Source organism: Scedosporium apiospermum, assembly GCF_000732125.1.
Source record: "Scedosporium apiospermum strain IHEM 14462 chromosome Unknown SEQ_SAPIO_0121, whole genome shotgun sequence".
NCBI lineage: Eukaryota > Fungi > Ascomycota > Sordariomycetes > Microascales > Microascaceae > Scedosporium > Scedosporium apiospermum.
The window spans coordinates 1922676-1944785 of NW_015971822.1; the positions used below are offsets into that span (position 1 = coordinate 1922676).

The 22110-nt window shown below is 56.1% G+C and overlaps 1 protein-coding gene across 1 annotated transcript; it reads right to left on the minus strand.

Annotated features, from left to right (window-relative positions):
- Positions 1-1441: 1441 nt before the first annotated feature.
- On the minus strand, positions 1442-21056 carry SAPIO_CDS8595 (uncharacterized protein; the record flags this gene model as incomplete). Its single annotated transcript, XM_016790201.1, has 3 exons — positions 1442-15969; positions 16123-20823; positions 20927-21056. 3 exons carry the CDS (start codon positions 21054-21056, stop codon positions 1442-1444), a joined length of 19359 nt encoding a protein of 6452 aa, XP_016640464.1.
- Between the last annotated feature and the right edge of the window lie 1054 nt (positions 21057-22110).

The window sequence follows — 22110 nt, forward strand, 5'->3', positions numbered from 1 at the left end:
AACAAAAGTGCTCAGGGTCAAGTTGCGTGGTGGGGAAGAGGAATCTGAGAAGTTGGCCATCCTAGGAAGGGGGTATGGCATCCAGAATCATCGGCGGAGACCAATGCCCCGGTGGTGGGGTGTGCGACAGAACCCTTTTGGCCGGCTCACGGACGGCAGTGGATATGTGGGTAGAAGCTAATTCTGTCGCCTGAGCTAGAGGAGTAGGCTATATTCGGGACAAGGGCGAGGGACGGATAGTGGTGAAGCCTATCCGGACAAGGATAGGTTCACTTTAGCATTCGGTTGATGCGCCCGCAACCCCCGTCAACGTTGTGTATAGCCTTGACAGAAGGGAAAGCTTATCAGTGGAGAGGCGGACAAAGGGCTTAGCGCATCGCGAACGGCTCTCCAGTCTCGGCATCCTGGCCGTTGCGAGGAACTGGCCCGTGGTTTCGCCGAGTACTCCACGACTGAGGGGATGAGCAGGAGAGATGCCCGCTTCCTACGAATGAGAAGCGTGGAAGCTAGCACACTCTTGCCGCCTGTCTGATGAAGTGGCTGAGGTATTAGAGATCTGGTGGAGCAAGCTTTCCGTCCACGACAAGCTTCGTGTCCTTCCTCCGAGGACACTGTATACTTCGTACACATGAACATCCCTAGAGGTAGATCCTTTGTACGTGGCATTCCGCTATCTCGAGCTCATCTGACACCATCACTAGTGATTGATCCGGCTTAAACTACTAGCCAGCTGGAGATAGATATCGGCCCTGGCTTGCCTTGGAGCTTCACAAGACTCGAGCCGAGATCTGCGCGGTCACGGCCGAGGCAGCAGCAGCCCTTGTGCAAGCCTTGCTATCACTTTCCTGACCGACTCGACACATTCCTCTGGCCATTCCCCATTGTTACACTGTCTAGAAGTTCGCGGCTTTGAGTTTTAGTATGAGGAGAAGAGCCCTCTTCCTGGCACGACTACGATCTGCTCTAAACTGAACGGTACTGTCATGTCAAATCTGTCCAAGTATCAGGCACTATCTGAGATGCCCGTGATGTCGCCATAACCGACGGGTTTCTCTCATTTCTAAGACCGACCTGCCCTACGTCTGTTGGCAGTTTTGACACATTACACATTTGCGAAAGGAAAGTCACATCAGTTTTCATCCGGTGTGAGAGAGAGGTAATGGAACAGTTTTCACAGAACAGTCTTCATACATCAATTCGTAGAATAAGAACATGATAGAAGAAGAGATGAAATCCAAATCAAGAAACATTCTCGTAACGCAATCATAACCATAACCCGTACATCTCATCCACACATGTACTCTCATTCATATGCCATCGTAAACAGCAGCCGTGAAAGTAAACGTGTAGGACAAAGGAAAGAAGGAAACAAAACATGCAAAAGGAAAAACAAATACAACCATGAAAAAAAAAAAAAAAAAATCGACCAACTTTTCCTCCATCAAGTAGTCGAGGTAAAGAACCTCTTGATCGCGGCCCTGAATCCGCCCTTCTTCTCCTCTTCCTTCTCCTTGGCCTTCATTCTCTCCTCCTGCCTAGCCTTCCTCCTCGCCTCTTCCGACTTGGACATTTCGCCAATATCCGTCTTGGACCTGCTCAGCTTTTCCTCCGATTTGCGCAGCTTATCCTCGGACTTGCGACGGCTCTTCGAATCTTCATCCCTGGGCTTTGTCAACTTGGTACGAGAGACATCTTCGGACCTTCGGCTGCTGCGTCCAAGTCTGGACCGCGTGGTGTTCGATCGCTTAGGTACTGTCTCACGAGATGCTGAAGGCGGGACGGTGGAGAGGTCCTTGGGGCCATCTAGAATGCCCCGGTCCTTCATATCGAGGAACTTCTTGGACTCTTCGGGAGCAGTAGATCGTTCAGCTTGGCTGCGAGAAGTGCCAGGGCGAGAGCGGCGATGGCTTCGTTCTCTATCGCCGTTCTCTACGGATTTGCCCTTGGACTCGCGAGGAGCTTGTGGGCTGTCTTCGGCCTTCTCTCGCTCGCGCTCCTTTTCGCGCTGGCGTCGTTCCTCTCGGCGTTTCTCGTGAGCGGCCTGCTCCTCGGGCGTGCGGTGGTGACGCCTGCGGGATCGTTCGGAGCTGTCGCCGCCGCTCTTAGGCGTCCGGGGGGGAGTCTCGGGGGGCGTCTTGAAAGAGCGGGTAGTACTTTCGGAATGGGAGCGACGTCTGTGAGAGTGCGAAGAGTGGCGTCGGCTATCGGAACCCTCGCCTCCTTCCCTGCTAGATCGTGAGTGATGGCTAGATCTGCGCCTGCGACGGCGCTCTTCTCTAGTCCTTTCCTTGTCCTTAGTATCATCTGCGGAAGTCTCTTTGTCTGTAAACAAGTCAGCAACCGACCGGCGCAACGCAAGCTCCACACTAGGTCTCCCTGCATCATCATCAGCAACGACTTGGGAAGAATCCATCTGCGAATCCACATGACCAGGAGTGGTAGTAGAGTCTTCCTTCTTTCCAGCTTCTAAATCGTCACCCATGAGCAGAGGCGGCGCCTTCTCACGAGTGGGGCTTCCCGACGGGCTTAGAGCCTCAACCGTAGCGTAAATAACCACGGCCGCCGCGATGTCCTCCTCGGCACGGGCAATCGACAGTTTCCGCGCGCGCCGGAGGTTCTTGGTGCGGGCAGCAGGTGTCATGGGAGGAGCATCGTCGAGCGACGGAATCACCACAGGAGGAGTCGGCGCACGCTCGACCCCAGTGAGGAGGGGCGCCAGCGGGCTCTTGCTGTCCTTGAGAGATATTCCCTTGCTCTTGTTAATGTCAATCTGGATAGCCCTGTCATTACTGGCGTCCAGGCTAGGGAATGGTTCGGCAGCGGCCGCAGGTTTATCTTGTGCGACGGCTACTGGCAAAGGCGCAAGAACTGGTGCCTGTCGTTCAACAATGACAGGAGAGTCCTGGAGCTGGGGAAGCGACCTCGAAGGTTCTGCTTCGATCGGAGCCTTGTCTTTACCCTTGTCCTTAGAAGAAAGCGTATGAGCGGCGACAAGGCCGCCAGCGACTGCTGCGCCTGCGGCGACGGCGCCAGCAATCCAGCCCTTCCGGTCTTCGGACTCTTTAGACTTGTCAACGGCGGCGTCCACTTCCTTCTCGTTAATAGACCTGTCTAGAGGCTCTGGAGCCGCGCTATCCGATTCTGGCGAGGCGCTGATCACCGGCTGAGTTGTGGCAATTTCTTTGTCTGCCTCGGCCGTAGCGGGCTCGATAGAGTCGGCCGGTAGAGCTCTAGTCTCATCTTCTGTCTCGGCCGGAGCGATCGTTTCGGCCTCTTTAGCGATAACCGGTTGCTCCTCTAGCCTAGAAACATCAGTAGGCTCGGGGATATCCAATGGCGAGTCCTTTGAGACATCTAATGAAGAGGCAGGTGCCTGTTCATCTTCGAGTTGAGCTGGGATATCGATTGGCACTTCCCTGTCCGCGGGTTCAGCAGTGACTTCTTTCTCCAGAATAGGTTGCTCAGTGTCCGCAGGAACTTCAATAGTCTCAGGACTGAGAGCTGATGGGACGGCATCGGGTTTGGCATGGCCATCCTCTGCTTCCGGAGTAACATCCACAACAGGCTGTTCAATTTCGGCGAGTTTTTCAATCTGTTCTGGCTCGGCGGGCTCGGATGGTGATTGCTCAACAGCAGCGACGCTAATTTCTCGCTCGGTAGACGTCTCCAACACGGCGGGCTTTTCCGTCGACGGCTGCTCAGAGACCAACACTACACTCTCCTCAATTCCGGACGGCTCCTCGGCAGCGGGTTCGTTTTCGGTGGTAGGCGCGACATCGGGCTCGGCGGTTTCTGGCTGGGAAACGATGACGACATCGTCGGACAGACCGGTTTGATCCCTTGCGAGGACCGGGGGTTCCTCCACGGTTTCCGCTGCGGCATCGGCGGGCTTCTCATCTAGACCTCTGTGATCCACAATGACAGGCTGGTCCTCTAGCTTTTCAACCACTTGAGAAATCTCAACAGGCTCGGGCGACTCAACAGGCTCGGGTGACTCAACAGGCTTAAAAGATTCAGGCGTAGGCTCAGGCTCCTCCGCATCAGCAACCTCCTCCCTTACGACGACATCCTCAGTAGACGGTGAGACATTGACAGAATCAGACTGTACGACCAACACAGGTTCCTCGGCGACTACATCGCGATCATCCACTTGAGACTCAGTAACTTCCTCAGACACGACATGGACCGGCTCAGCTGGTGTAGACTCGGTGGCTACAGCAGGAATATCTCGAGATGCAAGTACCTCTGCCGACTCCACGATGGTGGCTTCGGTGGGCTCTTCAACGGATGTTTGCGCATCTGCGAGATCTGGAGACTTCGTAGTAGTAGGCTCCACAATCTCTTCAATTTCCTGGGGTGGTTCTTCCCTAGCCGTAGAAGGTAGCGGTGCGTCCTCTGTGACAGGCTCGGGAGAGATAGCCTCTTCCGAGACAATAACGGTCTCAAGCGGACGCTCAGCATCTTCCACAACAGCTTCAGAAGCACTCTTAAGTTCCCTTGACTCGACCGGAGCAGTGGCAGCAGGTTCTTCAGCAGGTGTCTCGAGGTCATCAACAGACTTTACCACATCGGCAAGGACGGCAGAGTCGTCCAGGCTATCCTTGGGACCAACGGTCTCCGAAGGGCTAACAAGGACAAACTCGTCTTCATCATCAGCCGCAGCCTTGCTAACAACAACAACATCCTCTGATGCAGGTTGCTCATCGTCTTGGGGAATTGATCGATAGGCTACTTCGACAACGGGCTCATCCTTGAGCACCTTGGCTTTTTCAACGGGTGCCTCGGGGCTGGCTTCAGGCGTCTCGATCTGTGGTTCGAGTGGCGTTGCGGGTGTTTCTTCAGGTTCTGGCTGGACCTCTGCCGGCTGTTCCAATTCCTCGGCGGCCTTTTCAATGACGGTGGCCGGTTGCTTATCTTCGGAGGGTTCTTCAGCAACTTCCAAGTTCCTGGCAAGATCGTCGGCGACAACCTCAGGGGTGGGCTCTGGTTGCGTGGCTTCTTGAGCTACCTCTTCGATGATGGCGGGCTGTTGCTCATCCTCTGCTACTGCAGGTTCTTCAACAACTTCCAAATTCTTGGCAACATCATCGACGGTAGCTTCGAGGGCCTCCAGTTCAGCAGGGGGTTTCTCCTCGCTTACGACAGTGTCCGCGACTTCTTTGACTTCAACCGGCTCTGCTTCCTGGGGTACCACGCTCTCTTCAATCTGCGCGACAGGTGCCTCGTCAACCTCGAGAACGGCAACTGGACCTTCGGACTTGGGAATCACAACCTCACTTGACACCTCAGCAGGTTTGGTTGTCTCTTCTGCAACGGGTTCAGCGGGTTCATCCACAGCCACGATGGCAACAGCCTCATTAATAGCGCGCTCGACGGTTTCGACAGGAACGGCAGGCTCATCGGTGACGGACTCAACTTCAGTTAGTACGGCTTCACTGGACTGAGGCACCTTGATTTCCAAAGCGGCTGGCTCTTGGGTCGCTTCGTGGTCTGAAACGTCGTCGGGCTCTTCGTCTGCAGTTGGCGTGGGCTCAGCCTCTGTGGTGTGTGTCTCTGGTTTTACAGCTTCCGGTTGGGGTGCTGTGGGAAGCTCTCGCTGAGTAGAGGCCGTGACAGGTCTTGTCTCGATCTCAGACGTTTCAGGCTCGGCCACTTTAATACGTTCAGGCTCCTCTGACTTGTCTACGATTTCGGTCTGAGGCTCGGCTGGCACTTCTGACTCCTCCTGTGTTTCGGCTGTGATTCCTTCAACATCCTCAATGATGAGTTCTCTCGGCGGCGTAGGCGTTTCAAGTTCAGATGCTTCAGCGACATCAACATCCAGGGCGTCAGGCTTGTCCTTCTCTGTGACGTTGTCTGAGATGTCTAGTGGCTCAACAACTGATTCGGCAGCATCCAGAACTTCCGCGACAGGCTCAATAACAGGCTCCTCGGGCAACAATGTAGTCTCCTCGGTGAGCGCTGATGCCTCAACACTCTCCGTGGCGTCAGCTCCTACCACTTTCTCCGCTGTGGCGACTTCCACGACTGTGTCTGGCTCAGGCAAGACAGGCTCTGTGATGACTTGTTCACCTGCATCTTGGGGCGCAATTGACTCTTCAGGCTTCACTTCGTCTGCTGTAGTTGTTTGTTGTTGAGATGCCACGGGCTCTTGAGGCTTGACTTTGGCAGTGGTGGTGTTCTCTTCGGCCTCCGGTTGTAGCGTCTCCGCCGCATCTTGGGCGGTTTCAGGGGCGGCGGAGGGCTCGTCAACAACAATTTGCAAGACTTCCGGTTTATCGGCTGGCACCTCCTCGACAGGGGCGGTAGATTCAACCACATCGGAAGCAGGAACAGAAACATCCTCAGCAGCAGCCTCAGGCTCTCGAACAATGGCACGATCGTCAGTGACCGTCTCGACGGTGGCGGAAACATTCTCGATGGAAGGCTCCGGAGAGGCAGCAGCGGGTTCATCAGGGCTCTTTGACACTTCCGCTTCGGCGGCTGCTTCAAGGTCGAGAGCAGGGCGGTCCTCAATGACGAGTGACTCCACAGGCTTTGTATGTTCTTCCCCTGCGCCCACAGCTTCAATAGCGACTGGGTCGGCAGTGTCTTGAACCGGCGCTTCCTTAATAACTAAAAGCTCTTGGACGTGTTCCGAAGGCTCTTCGGCAATCGCCTCAGATGTAGGCGGCGCCTCATCAACAGGAACGTCTGGCACAGGGATAGCATCGACAGTCTCTTGAACCGGGAGGTCCTCGGCAATTGATCGCTCTTCGGCGGGCTCGATTACTTCTTCAACAGTCACTTCGGTGGCAGCTGGGGCTGATTCTGTGGCGGGAAGGTCTCCAACAGGCGCAACCTCTCCGGTCTCCTGAATAACAGAACGCTCTTGGATTGGCTGAGCGACTTCTTTAGCAGTCTCCTCAGCGGCAGTAGATGGCACTTCTGTAGTAGGAACATCTCCAGCAAGGGCGACCTCATCCACGGAAGCGGTACTAACGACCGGGTCAACAGATTCCGCAACCTGATCCTCTTCTGGCACAGGCTCTTGGACGGGTTCGTCCTGAGGTTGGGACTCGGGAACTGCCTCCTCCACTAGTTGAGACTCAGGCTCTGCGGTAGGAACTGGGGCCTTTTCAGAGGTCTCTACATCTTGAGATGTGGACTCGATCGGCTCATCAGCCTCAAGTGCAGGCTGGGCAGTTTCAGCAGAGACATCTGACCCAGTAATCTCGGGAGCAGAGTTGGCTTGTTCAGCCTGCACATCAGCAGCAGGCACCAGTTCCATAGAGGCAACTGGATCATCAGAAGAAGTCTCTGTAGCCGGAGCTACCTCGCCTTCGATCTTGACTGTTTGTTGATCCTCGATTGCCTGTTGGACTGGTGCACCCTCGACGGCTTCTTCTGAAATAGGAACAGCAACAGAAGCAGCATCCTCGACGACAGAAGTAGAGACTTCAGCAGGAGCCTCAACAGCAGCCTGCGCGACTTCAGAGACTTCTCCTGGGGCTACAGAGACTTCGGGTTCGGTGGATACCTCGACAGGCTCCTTGACTGGTTCGTCCGCGACCTGCACAGCGGGTTCAACATCTGCAAGCTTCTCCGTCTCTGAGGCAACAGCAGCCGGTTCGGCGCTTTGATCCTGCTCAGGTACCAGTTCGGTCCCAGCAGGTATCTCAACAGGTGCCTCAACAGATGCGTCAACCAGTGCAGGGTCAGAATCAGGAGTTGTCTCAGCGGCCGCTGAAATATCTTCAGCAGTGTCAGTAGGAGCAGGAGTCTCGTGAGGGGCATCTTCCGGAGCTACATCGGCCGTGTCGTCTTGAACAGGAGGGCTTGCTTCTGGTTCGGCCACAGCAGGTATCTCGACTGGTGCCTCAATAATTGCAGGCTCCGAAACAGCGGTAGGTGCCTCAATGGTGGCCGGAACGGTCTCCTCAGGAGTCTCGTTTTGCGAATGGTCCAGAGTAGCATCAGCCGGGTTGTCAGCTTCCACAGCTCGTTCAGCAGGGGTGGGCTCAGGGATAGTGCTAGGCGTCTCAACAGCAGCTAGAACGTTCTCGGGCGGCTCAGTAGGAGCGTCTTGGGGAACAGAGTCGGCGAGGCTGCCAGGTTCGGCAGCGGAAGTTGACTTTAGCTCAGGCTCGGCAGGAGTCTCAACGGAGGCCTCGGCTTCAGGGGGCCCACGCTCAGCAATATTAGCTGTCTCGACTACGGCCAGATCATTCTCAGGCGTTTCGGTAGGAGCATCTTCGGGAGCGGGGTCAGCCGAGCGACTATCTTCGACAGAGGGTGTTGGCTCTGGCTTCAACTCAGCGGCGGGCTCCTCCGACTTTTCGGCAGCTTCTGCAACTGGCTGTGAGGCGGGCTGGACAGTAACGTCTAGAGGCTCCGAGATAGTTGCGGCTTCAAGGGTAGACTGCTCGAGAGACGTATCCAGCGGCTTTTCCACAGGGGACTCGGGTGATGTTTCTGTAGTTGATTCAGCAGCAGTTGTGGAGGCGCCCTGTTCGGGTTCAGCTTCAAATTTAGCCGGAGGTAGGATATCCTGAGACTCGGCAGAAGCGCTTTCAGGTTCGGGCTGAACAGGAGCTTCAGGTTCTTCTTCCGCAACAACCCTTTCTTCCGCTGGTGGGTAGGGAGTCGTGTCCTCTGCTACAGCCCCCAGATCATCAGGAGGAGCGGCTGAAGTGCTTACGGTCGCAGCAACGGCTGGCTCTCCAATAGATTCCTCGGCAGGTATCTCAGAAACAACAGTGACAGATTCAGGCATGGGTTCTTCGTCAGAAGATGCCACCTTAGCCACCGTTTCGGCAGGAGCTGTAGCATCAGGGGCTTGTTCCTCGTCGGTTACCTGGGATGTGGAGTCAAGAGCAAGAGCCTGTTCAGTAGCAACGTCAGTAGCGGGTTGTTCTTCAGCAAAAGCAGCCTCAGCGAGAGCAATCTCAGTGGAGATGTCAGTAGCACCAGCAGCGTCGACCTCCTTATCACGAGTGTCTTCAACCTCATTGTCTGCAGGAAGGTCTTTAGAAGTTTCGGCAATATCTACGGCGGCTTCGGGAATGGGTTCCTCCTGGACCGGCTGATCGTCGATTGGCACATCAACAGCGGGCTCCGGGGACTTCTCGGTAGTCACGTCCCTGGACTCGGTCTCAACTGCGGCAGCAGCTTCGGCTTCTACGACAGGCTGTTCTTCCACGACGGCAGGTACGGGCTCGGTGGTTTCAGATTCCACCGTCGGCTCATCTGTGGATTGGATCTGAACGGCAGCGACTTCTTCGGGAACATCGGGAATATCAACTTCCGCTTCTTTGGCTTCCCGAGCTGGAGATTCGTCGGGAAGGGTGTCTAGAGCTGGCACGTCTGATGACGCAACAATAGAGGACACAGGTTCCTCGGTTGTAGCATCGCCAGCCTGAGGAGTGTCGTCAATCTGCTTGGTGGGAACAGGCTCATCTTCCTCCTTGGGAATAGAATCTAGAGATTCGCTGGATGCTTGCTCTGCAAGCTCTTTCGTCTCTTCAGCCGCAACTTCGGTCGTAGCAGGATGTTCCTCTTCAACAATGCCGGCCGGAGAATCGGTAGCTTCATCAGCAGCTGCCGAGGAAATTTGACTGGCAATAATAGCAGCAATGTCGTCAGGTTGGGGTTCTTCGACAGAATCCTCCAGCACTGGTTCCTGGAGTTGCACTTCAGCGGCAGCAGGCATGGGTTCCTCGACTTGCTTCGTAGAAATTTCCTTAGCGGCCTCCTCAGGAGTAATGACTGCGGCGGGTTCGATTTCAGAAGCTAGATCTTCAGCAGGAACTTCGGCGGATGCTTCCTCAGCAAGATTCTCAACAGTGGTTTCCCCAGCAGGAGCGTCAGAAACAGGAGCGACGGCCCCTTGAGGTGTAGTACCGGCAGGTTGCTCGTCAATTGGGATGTCTCGGGTGAGTACTTCTGATACGCCTTCAGTGGCAGGCTCGTCGATGGGGTTTTCAGCGGGAGCAGCAGTAGGAACAGGTCCGGAGGTATCAATAGTTGTCGGCACCTCAGGAGACTTTTCAACAGCAGGCTGGTCTTGAACAGGTGCTTCTGATGCGCTCTCAGTGGCCGCTTCTTCGATGGCCTCGACAGGAGCAGGAACAGGAGTAGAAGTATCAGTAAACGTGGGTACCTCGGCAGCCTCTTCAACAGCAGGTTCTTTTGGTACGCTCTCAGTGACAGGTTCTTCGATGGGCTCGGCAGGAGCAGGAACAGGAGCAGGAGTATCAGCAGCCGTGGGTACCTCAGCAGCCTCTTTACTAGGCTGATCTTCAATTGACGAGGCTTCAGCGACAGGCTCTGCTGTAAGTTCTTCGACGGCGACTGTAGCAGAAGCCAGAGTGTCTGAAGGGTGTTCCTCTGCAGTCTCTTGAATAGAAGGCTGCTCTTCAGGGGGTACTTCAAATGAGGTTTCGGCCACGGGTTCTTTGACGGCTTCTTCAACTGGAGCAGGGACGGTAGCAGGAGGATCAATAACCGGGAGTTCCTGGGCAGGTTCTTCAACAGGAGGCTGCTCTTGAGCGGGAGTAGGAATTTCGGCGGGAGCCTCAACAGCAATTTCAGAAACAGGAACCTCAGCTTCGGCAAGTTCACGCTCCTTGGTCGCAGCCTCGATGATCTCCTCAGTACCTAGCTGAGGTTCAACGGTAACTGGAGCAGTATCGGTGGGGGCTGCTGCGGATTCAGCGACGGTATCTTCCGTAGTATCGACCGGAAGCGCAAGTTCTTGAGTGTCTTCTTCTGAGGATAGTTCGGCTACGACAGGATCCGCATCGGGCACAGTTGCAAGAATCTCCTTGTCAGCTCCCTCGACAGCAGGCTGTTCATTGAGGGCAGTAGGAGCGACTGCGTAAGCTGGTTCGGACGTAGCAGGGATATCCTTTGAAATAGTCTCTGTAGACTGAGCTTCCGTAATAGCCTCTTCGGCAGGTTGCTCTTCGTTGATCGTAGAGGAAACTAGAGGGGCAACATCCGCCACAGATGGGACAGTTTCCGTGTCAACTTTCTCAACGGCAGGCTGTTCATCGGAAGCAATGGCGACGGGTGCATTCGCCGAGTCGGCTGCAATTAGGACGTCCTCCTCAGGAGATGGGGCTTCCTGGGCCGCCGCTTCAGAAGGTTGTTTATCGGTTATAGGAGCGGCGGCGAGGTCGCTATCCACCAGGCGTTCTTCAGGAGTCTCATTGGTAGGCTGGGGTGTAACAGGTTGGTCGTCGATAACAGGACCATCAGTAGGCTCAGGTGCAGGAATTTCCTCAACAACGGCTTCAGTAGCAGATACTTCAACCGCTGAAATTGGGCCAGGTTCATTAACAGCGAGGGTAGCGGGCGAGTCATCTCCGGGTTCCTCCGCGACTGTCTTGACAACCTCTTCAGCCGCAGGTTGCTCTTCAATAGGAGCAGAAACCGGCGTGTCAGCCTCAGCCTCATGAGGGGATTTCTCTACAGGTGTTTCCTCCCGAGTAGTATCCGGAGCAACTTCAACCTTAGCGGATCCTTCGACAGGAGCTGTCTCGACAGCAGTATCGGGAGCACTAGGTTCAGTCTGAGATTCGACAGGAGGTCCCTCAACAGGAACAGGAGCATCGGGGACAACGGAAGGAGCAGTCTCAACAGGGATTTTCTCGTCAGGAGTGGTTTTAGGAACAGCAGGTTCGTCAGGAGTTTCCTCAATAGGAACAGTAACAGAAGGAGTAGCAGTTTCGACAGGAATTTCCTTGTCGGCAGTTATTACTTCGGGAGCAGCGGTTTCGACAGGGATTTGATGGTCAGGGGTAGTCTCTTCGGGAGCCGCAGCTTCAACCTTTACTGGAGTATCCTCAACAGCGGCAGCAACGTCCGGGGCGGCTGCCACTTCAGCTCCAGCTTCGACAGTAACTTCCTCGACAGTGGCCGTAGCGTCAGAGCCTGGGATTTGAACCTCGGGTTCGACGGAGGTCTCCTCGATGGTAGTAGCTTCGCGAGAAGAAATTTCCGCAACGGTCTCAAGAGGTGTTTCCTCAACTGTTGCGGCAGCAACAGGAGCAACAATTTCGGCATCAGCTTCGACGGGAGTTTTTTCGACAACAGCACTGGCATCGGGAACAGCAGAAGCAGTGACAACTTCGACCGAGGTTTCCTCAATAGGACCGATAGCATCAGGAACAGCTGCTCCAACTTCGGCTGTGGAAGTAGCGTCCCCGATAGCAGTGGCGGTGTCAGGAGGAGAGGTAGCGAGAGCTTCAATAGGAGCCGCAGCTTCAGTCTCAGTCTCAACAGGAGCTTCTTCGTTAATAGTCGTAGCATCAGAAGTGGTGGCAGTTTGGTCGGGAGGTTGCCCAGTTGGAGTTGTGTCCGGCGACACAGCTTCAGCTTTGATTTGCACAGGAGTTTCCTCGGTAATCGTAGCATCAGGACCAGCAGCCTCCGCTTCGTTAGAGGGAGCTTCTTCAACAGCAGTAGGAACGTCGAGACTAGTAGAGGTGACAGTAGCTTCGACGGAGGCGGCACCCTCAACGTTGGCTTCAATGGGAGTTTCCTTGGCAGTGGCAGCATCATCGGGAACAGTGGAAGCGACGTCAGCAACTAGAGTTTCCTCAGTAGCCTCAGTCTTAGGTTCTTCTGCTGGGAGCTGTTCCGTCGCCTTGTCAGCAGCCGCAGGTTCCACACCAGATTCTTGGGGAGCATCTGGTGCGGCCGCCTCGGGTTGCTCCACTGCAACAAGCTCTTCCGCATTAGGGACCTCAGCAGCAAGCTGGGCCTCCTTCGTAGGGACGACCTCGGGCTCGGTGAGAGTTACGGTATCAGAAGTCACGAGTTCCTCGGCCTGCTCGATGTCAGCTACCTTTTCGGCAGCAGCAGGCTCCGGTTCAGGCACAGTGGAAGTTACTGCATCAGAAGCCACGGGTTCCTCGGCCTTTTCTGGAGAAGTTGGCTCTGGTTCCGCCGCTGTGGCAGTTACTGGATCAGCAACTACCGGCTCCTCAGCCTGTTCGATCTCGACAACGGCTTCCGGTTCGGGCTCGGCGGGAGTTGGGATCACCGACTTCTCAACCTGTGCCGCCTCGACCGCCTGTTCGGCGGTAGGTTCAGGCAGAGTCGAAGTTGCTACATCAGAAGGTGCTAATTCCTCAACCGACTTTGTCTCGACCACCTCGTCGGCAACAATTTGCTCTGGCTCAGGCTCAGTGGGATCTACCACCGCCGACTCGTCGGCTTGCTGAGTCTCGACCACCTTTTCGGCGGCAGCAAGCTCTAGTTCCGGCAGGGTGGAAGTCGGTGCATCAGAAGCGACTGGTTCCTCAGCGGACTTAGTCTCGATGGCCCCTTCAGCAGGAACTGCCTCTCGACGAGGCTCAGCGGGTGTGACAGCCACCGAGTCCTCAGCCCGCTCACTATCAACTGCCTTTTCGGCAGCAGCGGACTCAGGTTCAGGCAGGGTAGGAGCTGCTGCATCAGAAGCTACCGGTTCCTCAGGGGACTTCGTCTCGACCGCATCTTCAGCAGAAACTGCCTCTAGCTCGGGCTCAGGCACCAGCTCCTCGGCGTGCTCAGTCTTTGCTACCTTTTCGGGGGTAGCAGGCTCTGATTCAAGAGGAGATACTACCAACTCCTCAGTCTGCTCGGTTTCGACCACCTTTTCGGTGACAGCAGTCTCGGGTTGGAGTTGGGCAGGAGGTACTTCTGCATCAGAAGCCACAGCTTCCTGAGCCTCTTCGGAAGAAGCTAATTCAACCTCAGCGGGAGTTACTGCATCAGCAGCTACCGGCTCCTCAGCCTGCTCGATCTTGGTTGCCTCTTCAGCAGCAACTAGCTCTGGCTCGGGTTCAAGTGGAGCTACTACCGCGGTCTCCTCGGTCTGCTCAGTGTTGACTACCTTTTCGGAGGCAGCAGACTCTGGTTCGGGCTCAGCAGGAGTTACCACCGCCGTCTCTTCAGCCTGCTCGGCTTCAACCACCTTTTCGGCGGCAGCGGGCTCGGATTCGGCTTGAGCAGGAGTTACTGCTGCATCGGAAGTCACGGACTCCTCAACCTTTTCGGGAGAAGTTGGCTCTGGCTCGGTCTCGGCGGGAGCTACAGCATCGGGAACTGCCGGCTCGTCGGCCTGCTCGGTTTCAACCGCCTTTTCGGCGGCAGCTGGCTCCGGTTCAGGCTCTGCCGCAACTTCAGAGGTAACAATGCTCACAGGTGGGGCTTCCGGCTCGGTTTCCGGCAATTCAGCGGCTGGAGTATCGGCCAGCGCTTCTGCCACTGGTTGGGAGTCGATTTGGCTAACCTCAGGCTCTGCAACAACAGGCGTCTTGTCTGCGACGGAGACAGGAACCTCAGGCTCCGCAGACTCAGCAGCCTCAACACCAGGTTCGGAAATCTCCTCAACGGCACGAGCTTCCTCTACCGGAGTAGCATCGGTCGCCTCGATTACCTCAGAAGGCAGAGAGGGAGTCTCAACTTCGGGTACTACAGCTTCGGCCGGCTCGTCAGAGACCTTGGAGGCCTCCTCGGTAACCTCAACAAGCACGGGGTCTGCGAGAACCTCGACAGTCTCAGGAACGACGGCATCGGTGGGGGTCGTCTCTGTATCCAGGGCCTTTTCGGATTCGGACTCAGGGTGGGGAGTTTGATCATCAGGGCTAGCCGCAGGTGTTGGCACAGGCTCCTCAACAACCTCTTCAGCTCGAGTCTTTGCTGGTTGATCTTCAATTTCCTGGACCTGGTCCACGGCGGGCTCGACTACTTCCGGTTCGTCTTGAGTATCGGTTTCCTGGGTGAGATTCTTTTCACCTTCGACGACTTGTTCTTCGATGGAAGTAGCTCGGGTCGGTTCGGGTGCGGGTTGCGCGACGGATTCTGTTGTCGGCTCCTTCTCGGGCTCGTCGTCGGCCGGGGTATCTGTAACTGTAGGTTGCCCCTCAACAATGCTCTCAGCCGGTTTCTCTTCAACTACTGGTCCCTCAGCTGCTTCTGGCTCTGCTACAATTTCCTTATCGTCCTTCGCTGCTTCCTGCTCTACCACTTCACCAGTCACCTCTGCCGTCTCCACCTCTGGGGTTACTGCTTCATCAGCAGCAGTCGCCGGTTGAGCTGCCTCAGTCTGCTTGTCCTCAGGAGTGGGTTCCTCCTTAGGCTGCTCTACCTCAACCGCTTTCTCTGCCTCAGGTTCTACCTGTGCGCGCTCCTTGGACGCCTCCTCAGGGACATTCGAAACCTCAACAGCTATGGGCTCGGTCGAGGTCTCTTCAACAGCCTGTTGAGTAGGAGTAGGTTCAATGGGTGGTTCAGCGTGGGCCTCTGCCACAGATTCTACCTGTGCACTCTCCTTAGACTCTCCCTCAGGGGTGTTCAAAACCTCGACAGATGCGGGATCGGTCAAGGGTTCTTCAGTGCTCTCCTGGGTGGGAGTCGATTCAATCGGTGCTTTGACCTCAATTTCAGCCTCGGCCTGTTCGAGTTCTACTGCAGGAGAGACCTCCTTGATCGTTTCGTCCTGTGCTGTTTCCTCCGTTACTTGCTCATTCCGTTGAGTACCAGTCTCCACAGTAGCAGGAGTTGGCTCAACAGGCTGTTGATAAACATGCTCATCTGCCGTAGTGCCCCTAACCTGAGTCTCTGAAGTTTCATCCTCTGCCTTGATCTCCGAAGTTATGTCATCAGAACGTGCCGTATCACCTGCGGTGCCTGCCTCGTCAGTCTGTGCCGGGGTAGCCTGTACCTCGTCCGTAGTAGCCGTTGCCTCATTATTGTCATCGACCTTGTCGTCAGTAGTCTCAGAAACCAGTTCCGCGGAGCCAGCCGTAATCGCATCGCCAGGTGCCGTCGTATCGTCCAATTTGCCGTCGTTATCGTCCACAATAGCATAGGTGGGCGGCTCCTCAGGAGTCGTTTCCAACTCCACATTACCACCATCAATATTATCATTACCGTCATCCCCAGAACCAGATCGTACAGTCTCGTCATCCTCAATTACGTCTCGCTCCGTGAGTCCTGTTGATTCCTCACGCACGTCCGTAACATCATGTGAAAGCACTAACGATGAACCACTACCATCCTCTACCACTCCTTTGTCTGATTGCGAAACGGATTCTCCCAAGTCTTGCGCAGCATCAGGGGTATCGGGGGTTGGGTGGAGGTTCTCACCTGTCTTCGCCTCTGCCCGCTTCTTCTCTTCGCCTGGAATCGGTCCTACAGTATCTTTACTCTCCTCTTCCTCTTCGGCCTTGGCTGCTTCGGCAGCGGCATCGGCGGCCTTGTCAGACGGCTTATCTTCGCCGGAGGGAGCCGCCTTATCGCCCCCTTCGGCGTCAGCTGCTGCTGCCTCTTCCACAAGCTTCTCTTCAGTCGGTTTCTCATCTTCCTTAGCCTCGTCAACTGCAGGAGCAACTTCCTCCTCGGCAGCCTTCTCGGTTTCAGGCGCAGGCTCGTCCTTGGCCTCAGCAACCTCTTCAACTGGCTTCTCTTCCTCCACAGGCTTCTCTTCAGTCGGTTTCTCATCTTCCTTAGCCTCGTCAGCTGCAGGAGCAGCTTCCTCCTCAGCCACCTTCTCGGCTTCAGGTGCGGGCTCGTCCTTGGCCTCAGCAACCTCTTCAACTGGCTTCTCTTCCTCCGCGGACTTCTCCTCTTCAACCGGTTTCTCTGCCTCTGCAGGTTTCCCCTCTTCAATGGCCTTCTCTTCTTCTGCCGGCTTCTCCGCTGGTTTTCCTTCTTCGGAAGGCTTCTCTTTAATCGGGGCCGCTTCGGCGGCAGGCTCAGCCTCCTTAGGAGTGTCCTCAGCAGGAACTTCTACGGGGGCATCTTCGACCGTCTTTTCCGCTGCGGCGGGAGCTACAGGCTCCTCGGCTGCTTTCTCTTCTTCAGCAGGCTTGTCTTCAGCGGGAGCAGCCACCTCGTCAGCACGCTCAGCCGGCTTGCAAGCAGGTTCTTCAACCGCGGGTTCCTTAACCGCAGCTTCAGGTACTGGCTCGCTCTCAGCGGGCGTGTCCTCGGCCTCGGGTTGAGGTTCAGCAGCAGGCTCGTCCTTAGAGTCTGCCTCAACAGCAGGTGCCTCGTCTTTAGGCTCGGGTTCCGTTTCAACTGACTTTTCCTCAGCTGGGGGTGCCTCCTCAGGAGGAGCCGGAGCAGGCTCCTCGGCCGCCTTGTCTTCTTCAACAGCCGCCGGGGTCACCTCGGACTTCGCCTCAGGCTCCACTGACTTCTCGACTTCAGCAGGCTTCTCGTCAACATCTACCTCAGGGGCTGGTGCCTCGTCCTTAGTCTCGGGCTCTGTTTCGGCAGGCTTCTCTTCAACAGGAGCCTTATTCTCAGCGTCTGATTCTACAGGTGGTTCGCCCTTGACCTCGGGCTCTTCTGTAGCTGGCTCTTCCTTGGCAGCGGGCTCCGCCTCCTTAGGTGCATCCTGAGCAGCAGGCTCGGTATTGTCAGCCTTTTCCTCGGCAGGAGGAGCTGAAGCCTCTGCATCTGCTTTGTCTTCCTCGGCGACTGCCGGAGTCTCTTCGGGTTTAGCTTCAGGCTCTTCAGGCTTTTCGGGTTCAACATGGGCAGTTTCTTCAACACCCTCCACTTCAGCCGGAACAGCACTTTCAGGTTCAGTGGTCTCCGCCCCACCAGAAGCGTCCTCAGCAGACTTGGCTTCCTCAGCCTTAGGTGCAGCTTCGGATTCCGTCTCGGCCTTGGCGACAGGTGCCTCTTCTACAGGAGCAGGCTCTTCGGTAGAAGCAATAGGCGCCTCGGTTGATACGGGTGCTTCAACCTCCTTGGCCTCGTCGGCTGCTGGGGCCTCCTTCTCCGGTTCGGCGGCAGACTCTTCCTTAGCTTCTTCGGTAGGGGCAGACACCGGCTCCTCCTTCGTCTCGATCTCCTCAGCCGGGGCTGAAGCTTCCTCAACGGGTGTCTCCTTCGCAGCCTCATCGGAAGGCGCAACGACTGGTGCTGACTCAGGCTCAGGAGCAGTGTCCTTCGGGGCAGCTTCTTCTACTGACTCAGGCTCCGCCTTAGCTTCTACAGGAGCAGACTCAGAAACAGGCTCAGGAGCTGGTTCAGCAGCAGGTTCAGGAGTAGGCTCGGTAGCAGCCTCGGGAGCAGCCTCCGCAGCAGCCTCGGGCGTAGGCTCAGGAGTAGGCTCAGCTACAGGCTCAGCGGCAGGTTCGGGAGTAGATTCGGCTGCGGGTTCAGGAGCAGCCTCCGCAACAGGCTCAGGCGTAGGCTCAGCAGCAGCCTCAGCTACAGGCTCAGCGGCAGGTTCGGGAGTAGATTCGGCTGCGGGTTCAGGAGCAGCCTCCGCAACAGGCTCAGGCGTAGGCTCAGCAGCAGCCTCAGCTACAGGCTCAGCGGCAGGTTCGGGAGTAGATTCGGCTGCGGGTTCAGCAGCAGCCTCCGCACGAGGTTGGGGAGTAGGCTCAACAGCAGGCTCAGGAGTAGACTCAATAGCGGGCTCGGGGGTAGCTTCCTCCTGCGGCTCCTTAGCAACAGGAGCATCTTCCTTAGACTCAGGCTTGGCATCGGTGTCAGGAGTCTCCGATACAGGTTCCGCCTTCTTATCAGCTTCCTCGGGCTTCTCCTCATCTTGACCGGCAACCTGAGACTCTTCTACCTGAGACTCAGCCGCGGCTGCTGGCGCAGGAGTAGATTTGTCTTCCTCGACGGCTTCCTTGGGAGGCTCAGGGGCAGAGGTCTCCTCCGACTGAGAGTTGCCAGAAGACTCCGGTTCACCGACAGCTGCGTCGGCCTTCTCGTCACTAGTGGTCGGTGCGTCAGATTCGGCGGGAACCTCGGGGGCCTTCTCCTCTTCAGCATCCGTAGACTCTACCACCGGTTCGGGAGCTTCCTCAGGAGCCTTTTCTGCCGTCTCAGCTTCAGCACCCTTGTCCTCCGGCTCGGTAGGAGCCTCGGGCTCGGGCTCAGCAGCCTTCTTGCCATCTTCTGCGGGAGCGGGAGCGGGAGCGGGAGCTTGAGCTTCGGGCTCAATAGCAGCGGGCTCTTCGACAGGAGCAGTCTCGGGCTCTACAGGTTTCTCCGCAACTGCCTCGACCGGAGCAGCGGTCTCCTCCTTCTCATCAGCAGGAGGATCGGCGGGAGATTCTTCGGGTTTGGCTTCTTCTCCCTCCTTCTCCGTCGTCTCGGCGGGCTTCTCCTCGGCAGTTTCCGCCGTGGCAGCTGGGGCCTCTTCGGAAACACCCGCAAGTGTTTCCTTTGAGGGTTCTGTAGTCTTCGGGTCCTCAGCTGGAGTTTCAGGCTCCGCGGCGGAGGTGGGCTCTGGCGTTGGGTCTGGGGCAGCTACTGGTTCCTCCTTAGATGCCGCCGCCTCCTCAGGCTCCTCTTTCTTTGCCTCCGGAGTTTCGACCTCGGTGGGTTCAGGGACAGCAGATTCAGCAGGGGCAGCGGGCTCCTCGACGGCCTTCTCTTCTTCTTCGTCGTCGACGGCCGTTTGCACAGGAGCCTCAACCTCCTCAACTTCACCTGGAGTTTCTTCAGAAACAGCGGGAGCTTCAACTTCAGCTGCAGGTGCGGGCGCATCAGTCACAGCATTTGGAGCATCTGAAGGAGGTGCCTCCGGTTCCACAGACTCTGAAGCAGGCTCTTCGACAGTCGGGGCTGCGTCAACGCCAGGAGCGCCCTCTGCCGCAGCTTCTGGAGCGTCCTTAATCGCCACTTCTTCCGTGACAATCTCGGCTTCCTTGGTTGCAGGGGCTTCTTCCACAGCAGCCTCGTCTTCTTTGGCTGCAGGAGCTTCTTCAGCAACAGTTTCAGCCTCCTTAGCTTCAGGAACTTCATCAGTGACGGCTTCGGCCTCCTTGGTTGCGGGAGTTTCTTCAGCGACAGCCTCAGCCTCCTTCGCTACGGGGGCCTCTTCCGTTGCAGCTTCGTCCTCCTTGGCTATAGGAGCTTCTTCAGCGACAACTTCACCCTCCTGGGTGGCAGGAGCTTCTTCCGCAACGGTAGCGGGAGCCGGCTCCTCCTTAGGTTCCTCGGCGGCAGCCTCCGCGGGGGTCTCCTCAGGAGCAGAATCTTTCGATTCCTCCGTTGGAACAGGTTCGCCTTTGTCAGCCTTGGGCTCTTCTGTCAGCGCTGGCGGTTCTGTTGCCTCCTCGGCCGGCTGTTCCGGCTCAGCAGTGGGCTGCGGTGTGGCTGCGGCTTCTACCTCGGGTGGAACGGGTTCCTCGGCGGGCGGAGGTGGAGGTGGAGGTGCGGTAGCTCCATCGTCTTCGGCGGCAGCAATACTTCGAGACGCGGGTGGTGGAGGGGGCTCTTCCTGTCCCTTACTCTTCTTGCCCTTTTTGGCCTTTTCCTTCCGCTTTCCCTTCTTTGTTGGTTGAGCCCAGTCGTCTTCAGGCTCCTCTGGCGGTGCCACTGCCTCAGTAGATTCGGCAGCAGCTGGGGGTTCGGGTGCAGGCTCGGGTTCAGGCTCAGGCTCCTCCTGAACCTTTCCTTTCTTCGCTTTCTTGCCCTTCTTCTTCTTTGCCGGTAGAGCCCATTCATCTGCAGGGTCCTCTGAAGGCCCCGCTGCCTCGGTAGGTTCGACAACGGCCTCTACTTCGGGAGCGGGTACAGGTGCAGGTTCGGGTTCAGGGTCCTCGAAGTTCTTTCCCTTCTTCCCCTTCTTGCCCTTCTTCTTCTTGTTAACTGGTTCAGCCCAGAGATCTTCGCCGTTCTCTGGCTCCGCTGCCTTGGGAGATTCGGCAACGGCTTCCGCTTCGGGCTGGAGCTCGGGCTCGGGCTCAGGCTCAGGCTCAAATCCTCTCGCCTTGCCCTTGCCCTTCTTCTTCTCCTTTTTCGCCTTCTTGCTCAATTTTACCGTGAATGGAGCTGGCTCCTCGCCCTCGCCACCATTCTGGCCTTCTACACCTGTTGCTCTGTTAGCTACGCGCTTTCATACGTCGCCGGGAATGGGATGCCCAATGGCCCATTCCTGTCATCCAATGCAACGGGGAGTGGGGAAGGTGCTCACCATTTCCATTTAATTCGTCGGTAGAGTCCTCTGGCTCAAAGTATTGCACCTCTCCTAACTCTTGATATTGTACGTTGTGCTCGAGATCTGCCCTGTGAGGACAGAACTCAATAGGTGCCTCGGAGCTCATACTTTTCTCCGACTCCGCTCTCCCACTAGCTGCCTCGTCTTCTTCTCAACCTTGGGAAGGGGAGGGACCTCTGTGAAGGAAGGAAGAATAGTCCTTAGAGAGGGGGAGATGATGTAGTGACTACGGCTTCAGAAAGCACTCTTATTAACTTCTATCCAAGAGCTCCAATGATCTTGCTTATGCCGATGTGTCCAGGGGTGTTCTCTCTCTGTTGAACACAGACACCCCCTAGCTGGGCAAGGACAAGAAAGCACTAACAGGGTAAAATGCGCAAAAGAGGGTATCGTGCAGTAGCAGGGTGTGGAAATGCTGGACAGAATAATTCGAAAAACAAAAAAATTATGTCGCGGGTATGATTATGATGAAAGTGTGGTCTTTGGTTTGTTCGTCTTGACACCTCAAGTATGAGATGGTAGGCGGTGTATAATTCGATGGCTGAACAAGAAGCAAAAGCACTGGTCAATCGTCAAGGGCTATCTTGCTTCGTATGCAGTCGTCTCGTTTCTCGTTGGACAGCGTGAGAACTGGGGAAAACAAATCGTGCCTTCGTGTTCTCGTCAAAAAAAGAATATCACTGGAAGAGTTTTGTGGGCTCTTTCAGAAAAGATGATTGAGTAGAGTGTAGAAAATGGGGAGTCTCTGTGAGAGAAATCAACGGGGAGTGAGACTAGAAAAGGCAAGAATCAACAAGATTGCATACAAACTCGGGTCCGTCTGGCATGGAACGACGGACCAGGGTCCTTCAGTCCTTGCTCCGATGCTTCCCTTGACCAGTAGAGTGGAGAAGAGCTAGCCAGACCGGCAAGGGGTTCTGTTAGGATGAACAAGGATGCATACGCCCCCCAGAACGGACCAACTTGGCAATGACGACTCCAGTTTGAGAAAACAGAGTCTGCTCAAGTGATCATCCCCATGTTATCTGTCGTCAAGCCATTGGGCGGCATCAGGGTACTGGCGCCACGTTGACGATGTAATTGGGCACGGAAGTGAGATGCGAGGGTTTTAGGTCTTTGGCTGTGGATCCTATATAATTACAGTCTGGTGCGCCGTACAG